This window comes from Epinephelus moara, chromosome 1, assembly GCF_006386435.1.
Source record: "Epinephelus moara isolate mb chromosome 1, YSFRI_EMoa_1.0, whole genome shotgun sequence".
Taxonomy (NCBI): domain Eukaryota; kingdom Metazoa; phylum Chordata; class Actinopteri; order Perciformes; family Serranidae; genus Epinephelus; species Epinephelus moara.
Window position 1 is genome coordinate 29001313 of NC_065506.1, and position 7700 is coordinate 29009012.

General features: G+C 42.4%; 1 protein-coding gene across 3 annotated transcripts in view; it reads right to left on the minus strand.

Annotated features, from left to right (window-relative positions):
- Positions 1–294: 294 nt before the first annotated feature.
- Positions 295–7700, minus strand: part of dagla (diacylglycerol lipase, alpha) — a 54601-nt gene continuing 47195 nt past the window's right edge. For 2 of the 3 annotated variants that reach the window (XM_050043039.1, XM_050043048.1), the window contains exons 19-21: positions 4604–4770; positions 4325–4342; positions 295–3855 (exon numbers count right to left, since the gene is read on the minus strand). In XM_050043039.1, coding sequence (XP_049898996.1) covers positions 2757–3855; positions 4325–4342; positions 4604–4770 — 1284 coding nt within the window. In that variant the 3' untranslated portion in view covers positions 295–2756. The remainder of the gene's footprint in view (positions 3856–4324; positions 4343–4603; positions 4771–7700) is intronic. The other variant, XM_050043058.1, reaches the window with a different exon arrangement.

Below are 7700 nucleotides of genomic sequence, written 5' to 3' on the forward strand. Positions count from 1 at the left end.
CTTGACTTGGAAATTGTCCATCTTGACTCGGGACTTGAGGCTTAATTGTGACTTACACCCACCTCTGTTCATAATACATTTATACTCTATTATACTCTTATGACTATACTCAGGCTTAACTGTAACCTAACAATTTATTGCAGTGTATAAGACCGGCATACACAGAAAACCTGTAACATGAACTACAGTTTCTGGCTCATTTAAACAGACAGTTATCAAAATGCTGACAACAGTATGTGACAAGTACATGCTGGGAAAGATATGACATCAGTTCACAGTTATTTTCATGGTTTGTAGTTTATTCCATTACAGGCAGGGCAGTGAGGGGAGGGGATTAAATACATTCTCATTGTGGGGCAGGAAAGGAGGGGAAGCAAACCAGGTAAACATGGACAAGACACAGTTGAATTATTCTTCTTTCAATATAGACCAATTTGTAATTTTGCCAATAGTTTGAATATATAACTTTCAGATGAAATATTTTTTTTCTTTATGTCAATACTAATATCATTTAATATTATCTCCTTATTGTTATATAGTTGTTTTCTACATGACTCTATTGGAATTCTTTTTTTTTTAGACATCTGCATAAATAATTACACATAGAACATGGTGCTGTACACATCATGGTGGAAAGTATCATAGTGCTTTCTCTCAGCAGTGTTTTAGTGTATGACCGGCTGCGAGCAGAACCACTGAATGTAGGAAATTGCTGGCCCAACTTTAGTGTATCTTGTGAGAGTCTACTGGGACTGGCAGCATGATTTGAGAAGTGTCAGACTGTAAACTGGCTGGAAATGTCTGCTGTGAGTAACCACAGCAAATCTTAGTCCAAATAAAGAGACTGTGCAGATCACTATGGTGACTCCAGGCTCTGACGGTGGCGCCGCACCAAAGGTCACTTTGAGCAGGCTGTCACTCTGCAGCGTGTCTCACCACTATGAAACATTTGTAAAAAGAGCATATTGTCACCATGCCATGGCAGAATGTCAAATACTTTTCCACTCGGACAGAAAAAAAGCTGAAATATATAACTCCTCACATTTGGGAGAGTCTAAAAAGTTCCCCACACTGTCCCCCAAAAAAACTGAGATAAAAACCACTGACATCAAACCAATCTGTTGCAAGAGCAATAAGGATAATAATACCATCAAATATAGCAATAAAAGTGATAACAACATTAACTGTAATAAATAATGCAAATTGTGAGCCACCTGTTACACCCAGAGTGATATGGAAGAGCGTATGCCACGCACAGTTATTTAGAATCGGCATACGTGATGTTCGAGCCCATTCATTCAGTCCAACCTCAAGGCTGTTTGAGATGAACCACATTAAAGGGAAGCAAACACCTTGACGTCCAAGATGACTGAGAAGACCTTGAGAACAAGAGAGATGATATCCTGGGACACGTTTAGGATACACAGTTTGGTCCTGTCTGCTGACCTGGGCATTTTATAAGCCTCTATAATGTTTGACTCTACATATATTATAATTTCTGGACATGTTTCGAGCTTATTTACTGTGACTTAATGACAAGACTTGTTCTATACCAGCCATGCTACTCTGAAATGCATAAAGCATGCAGACCCTGACCCGGGAGCTCTCCAAAAGAGAAAGGTACAGTAGTTATGAGACTAGGACGACTATTAGCAAGTTCATTATTGGTTCAAACCCAAGGTACAGAGGTTGTGTTTTCGACATGAAAGCCATAGCAGTGTTTTAAGGTCAGGATGGCATATTTTCCGTGGTGTTGCTGTGTAACAGTCTACATGGGAACCAACAGAATGGGAAGGAGATAATGAACTTAGCTTGTGTTTAAATAAAGCAATATCCATATACATATACAAAACTACATCTCATAAATACATTTGGCAATACAGTGTATTAAATTTTTTGGCAAAGGGGGGTAAATTGAGCAATATGATGTGTGCAAGAGTATCCAAATGTCAATCTAAGTGGCTTATTGACAGTTTCTCTTTAAAAATAAAGAAAAAAAAAACTTCATGCACTATAAAGAGTAACCAAAAGACTCAAAAACATCCATAGGCGTCTGTAATAACTTTGTCACAATCACTAAATTTTTAAGACACATGAATTCTCACCAATGTAACACACTTACTCTCTTTCTCAAAGTCAATTCTTTATAGACCTGAGGAACATTTCATAATGGTCTTCTCGCTTCTGTTGATTGACGAATATGTCCATCTTCACATTCCTGATTTGAAAAAATAAAGTGAAATAAAAGCTGGACAAAATTTCCGGAGCTGCTGAGGGTGCAGGAAGTTGTACAGTACATCAACCCAGATGATGTGCCTATGCTAACCTCTTCTACAGTGTTAGTTTTTGAATCCCTGCTCAGTTAAGTATTCTCCCTTTGATTTTTGTTAAGTCGGGGAATTGATGTAATGCTGACTGACGCGTCCCTACGTGGGTGAGACGGCATTGTTTTGGAATGGCATTGTGAAGCTACAGTTATTTATATTCACCCAAAAGCAGTACAGCCCCCTGGCATGCAGAGAGAGGTATCCTTTTTTTTTTAGTCATTGCAATAGTGTGAAAATGCTATAAACAGCGTTCACAGGGGGACAACCTGAAGAATGGAGATAGTTTGTGAGTTGGTCAGTCAAGTTCTGTCATTGGACCTCTGATGAGTGACTGCATTCCATCGCATGCATGTACTGTGATATGTTTTACATTTTGGATGACTGCACCTCTTAATTTAGAGCAAAGGATATTGGAGTCTCGGGAGCACACTACACCATAGATGATAGTGTGTTCTCTTCAGGACAGTGGCAAGGGCTAGATGTTCGTAGGGAGTGCATGGTCGGCAGGGCGCCTTCGCCAGGGGAAAGGTCGTTGAGTTCCTCAGACGACGAGAGAGGGAAGGATGGTGACAAAGAGATGCCCGAAGACGGGTCAGCAGATCCAGCAAAAGTGCGTGGGGGCTTAGGGACTAGGTTAGGCTCCAGTGTTGCTCTGGCCAGAAGTTGCTTGTCATCCAACGGCTGTCCATCTCCGAGACACTCACCTTGCCCGAAGGAGCCCCGGCCTGACTCTGACTCCCCGTCAGATAGCTCCAGAGGTGGTGAGCTGCTGCCGTCCAGTCTGAATAGAGAGTCTAAGTACTGGGCGAACTCCAGCACTGCCTGGCTGGGGTTTCCATTGGATAGTTGGGGTGGAGGAGTAGAAGCTGCCGGCCTGCTCTCTGCACTTTTCTCTGCTGCCTCCAGCTCCCAATCCTCATTTTCTCTATCCATCTGTCTAGAACCAATTTGTGGGCTGAGGGGAGCGTTGGGAGTGCTCCCTGGGCTGTAGACACCAGGCATCTGTTGGTGATCCCCGTCAGGAAGCATTCTTCGGTTGGCGTTAGGCTCTTGCTTGAAAGGCTGAGCCAAGGCGCTCTGGTTTAGCAGAGATGGGGATTGATGTCCGCTGTAGCGAGGTGTGGCAGGAGACAGCCGCATGGGGTATTCTGGGGTGGATCTGGACTCCAGTGGGGTAAAGAAAGGCCCAACCTCACCCAGGTGCTCTGGCGTTTCCTGGCAGAGGCAGTCAGCAGCCAGTAGTTCAGTGCGAGAGCTGAGAGATGGGTTCTCCTCGGGGATAGGGGCATCCAAAGGGAACGGGAGGCCGCTCAGCATCGGTGAGCCCCTTAGCGCAGCTGAGGAGCGTCGGGAATCCAGACTGTAGAGGGATTCGGCGTCTGAGAGACTCTCCATGACGGCCAGAGGTGCTTTGCGGTCCCTCAGCTCCACCGCCAGGCGCTCCCGTGCTCCACGCAGCACTACAGGCACTGGGGGAGGAGGGCACTCAGAGAAACCATCCAGAGATATTTCAGACTGGGCACACGAACTAGAGGAGAGGAGAAGAAGGGGTTGGAGAGTAGTGACGGGGAATGGAAGGGAGAGGGGGATCCAAAACACAAGACAGACATGAAAAGTGGGTCATAACAACTTACGGAGGGTTAGAAACGGGAAAAACAGTCAAGTGTTAGTCTTAAACCACATCTAGATTCTACGAACTAGGTGGACACCAGCAAAACATTGACTAAATGGAAGGAAGAACAGAGAAAAGGAGAGACTGGGAGGCCAGGGGTGTATGCTAGTGCTCTTGTATTAGCATCTAATACAGGAGTACATCATAATTCCACCATCACTACCAGGAGTTCACACTGACTTTGGACAGGGGCTAAACCAGAGGGGGCGAGGTGGAAACTGAATACTACCATACGTTGTAACTGCTCTGTGGTCAGACAGCGTGCATGCGTGCATGAGAGAAGGGAGCACATTATGCAAAATTAGTATTAGCATGCTCTGCTTACCGTGACAATGGTTTTTGTCTTGTTTTTTAAACGGAACAGACAGAAACGATGATTTTGAGAAAACAATAAAGTAGCAGTTAGTAGCAGTAGTATTGTTTAGTACTGGCTAGAAAGTTAAAATTATACATGTCCCCATGATTATCCCTACAGCTTAGGAAGAGGCTTGTTCCATCAGACATTAAGTTAGAGGGGAAACTGAATATACAGAGGATCAAAAAACACTGTTTCATATATTTTTTTAGGCTCCAACACACCCACAGTGGTGCCTGGTGTACTAACCGAACACTACTGTTCCTGCGGTGGTGGGTTGTAGGCGTCGGCTGCTGAGAAGTTGTTGTTGTATCCACGAACAGGCTCTCTGGGTTCAAGTCCACTTCTGTGGGGCTCACCATGATCTTGGCTGCTGATAGCAAAGCTGTTTTCCCTTTGTTGTAGTTCTCCAGCACCTGTCACAAGCACAGAGGTGTACACAGACACGTGACTCGACAGACAGAACAGGGGCGATGAGAGCAAGTGAGCGGGGAGGATGTGCACTGAGAATCAACCTGAGCAGAATGGTAATTGTATGAATAAAGATACACAGGCTCAGTTCTAACTGGAAAAACAGATTTCGCTGCCTTAATTTAAGTTAAAATCACATAATTGTTGCACCAAACTCATAGACATTCAAAATATTTTTGCTTGCTTGCTTAATTTTGCAGACCAAACAAATATTTTTCAGTGGTTTTTCTACTCCTTTCTCAAATAACTGAATGCACAGGAATCTCATTTACTGGTGGAAATAAGTTGCAATTTTTCCTTTAAAAAATATGCCCCATTCTTTTATGTCAGCACGTGGCCAACAATAATTTGAGGAACGTGAACACACACACAGCCACGGGCAGTTTCCCTCCATGGAAACGTGTATCATTTATCAGGTACATGAGTGTTGCATAATGTAAGACCACACGTCTAGTTACGTTTGGATCACCCTTTCCAACATTACAGTGGCCCTTCATTGAGTGCGTTTACATGGACATTAATAACCTGTTTATAATCCGGTTTTTGGAGTATCCTGTTTATGTATTTGAGCATCTAAACGCCATATTCCACTTATGAGAAACCCAAATATGCTAGCTGGAATACTATGGGGAATACAAACGACCCAATTCTCTATGCTCATGTAAACACCATATTCAGAATATGATCATAACCCGGATAAGCCCTACAAACGGGTTATTCATGTGCATGTAATCGCACTCAATGACATTATCCAAGAAACCACTACATCTATATTTAACTGCAGATATGATTACATCTATTATTATAGTGTTAAAAAAACACAGAGTAGTTCAGATAAATGTAAGTGCAACTTAATGGTCGGCTTACACCTACTCCAACTGACATTAAACACCCACAACGGAGTCATGATGCCTGAGCAAGAACTACGCAAGACCTACAGTATGATGAGGGATAGTAAAGCATTAAATGCAACTTCAAAAAAAAAAAATACGAGAAGCTTGTCCCACAAAATCTCAACAGTGTTGTGTTAATAGTTATAAATGTGAGGAGAACAAACACAAACGGCAAATCACATCAACACACAAACATACATGTATTTGGTTAACTTTAATGAGTTATAACACTTGGTGGAAGCACATGATGGTATAAACACAAAGGAAACATACAGTTCACGTGACAATGGAACACTAGATGTAAATGAATGTAAACAAAGACGGAAAATTACACAGAGACAGGCTCAGTTAGTTAAAACATGGCATTAGAACAAACATGTATTTATGTTTGGGGTATGCAGATGGTTTCACATCATAAATTAAAAAACGATGATGTTACATGTGCGAGTATGACCGATGATACATGAGGACAAGATTGCCGTAAGTGTGAACTACAGCAAATATTTGGCACCAACAGTATCAAACATCATCTGCAGTTGCAGGCACATTGAGTTAAAATAACAAAACAAAAAAAAACACAAAGCATGAGACTGCAGACTGAACACCCAAAGAGAGAAAATTATACTTGGGAGTTTTGCATAACGCAATAACGTACTGCAATCCCTACAGCCATATTTTCATATGACATACATAATTTATGAAAGCACATTCTGACATAGCGTTATGAAATGCACAGTGAAGAGCGTGAAAATATAATCCCAGTTTCAGTCTCGTTAATAAAAGCCCTCCACTGTACCCAGTCAGTAATAACAGGAAATTAGAAATTTGTTAGACTCTGCGAGCAGCAATTTTACAGCAGAGCAGTGGAGCCGAGCAGAGTACTCCGTATTTACACATTTCTTCCTCCATGTTACTCCATCTGCTGCCGCTGATGAGTAATTGACAATTCCTTGAAGGGATTATGATTGAGGAAAGGCTGAATATGTGCTTTCAATAAAGGCAAAAAAGGGAAAAGGAGAGCTGCAGCTACTGAAAAACCCAGCCAAGAAGGAAGAAAGAGCAGTTAATGTGGAAGAAATTAGGTTACCATGGAAACTTTGTGAATACAAAGAAAACTTGTTAGCTTGAGGAACGGGGTCAGCAAGTTCATGCCACAGCACTTGACCAAATGTACCGAAGCTGTGAGAGGAACGCAGAAGAATGAAGGGTTGATGTGAGGAAAGTTGGACGATGAATCTCATTAACAAGGGAAATAGTGCAGGTGGGTTTGGACTCATCAAGGGTTGTAAAAAAAAAAAAAGAAGCTATTTTTGTCTCTGCGGTTTGAAGAGATTACATAATCTAATACTGCTATATACACCACGATGTTCAGATATTCCCGGGGCTCCTTAGAGATGACTTAACCCCATCACCTTGTTGTTGTGTACACACAGTCCTTGCCTCAACTTGCTTTTGTTAAGTGCTGACATTCTTTGAGTTTCACCTCCCCGTTTCCTACTTTTCTTGGAACACCCTTTCATGGCATCCTGACAGCTTGCCTGGACTTGCAGCACCCAGCCACCAGTTTTATGTGTAAGTGGAAAGAGCAAGAGGAAGTCTTAATCGTAGGAGAGAACATTTTTCCACTTTTTCTCGTGCTTGTTTTTTTTAGCGGAGAAACTGGCAGGTTCTCTCCACCTCCTCTATGAGCACTTTTTGAATGTTAGTATCAGTCTTTTAAGAAGGCTTTTCTTCAGGGATTGACATCAAATCCTGAGTATTAAAGGGATAGTTTGGATCTTCTGAAGTGGGGTTGTATGAGATTTTATCCATGGAGAGTATATTACATACAGTAGATGTGAGTTGGCATGCCCACAGTTCAGAGAAGCAGACCGGTGTCCAACTTGGAAGCTGAGCAATGTACTGCTGTGGAGGGGTCAGCAACAAAACGTATTTCAACCACCTACAAAATCAATGTCAGTTAAAGTGTACACTATATTAAA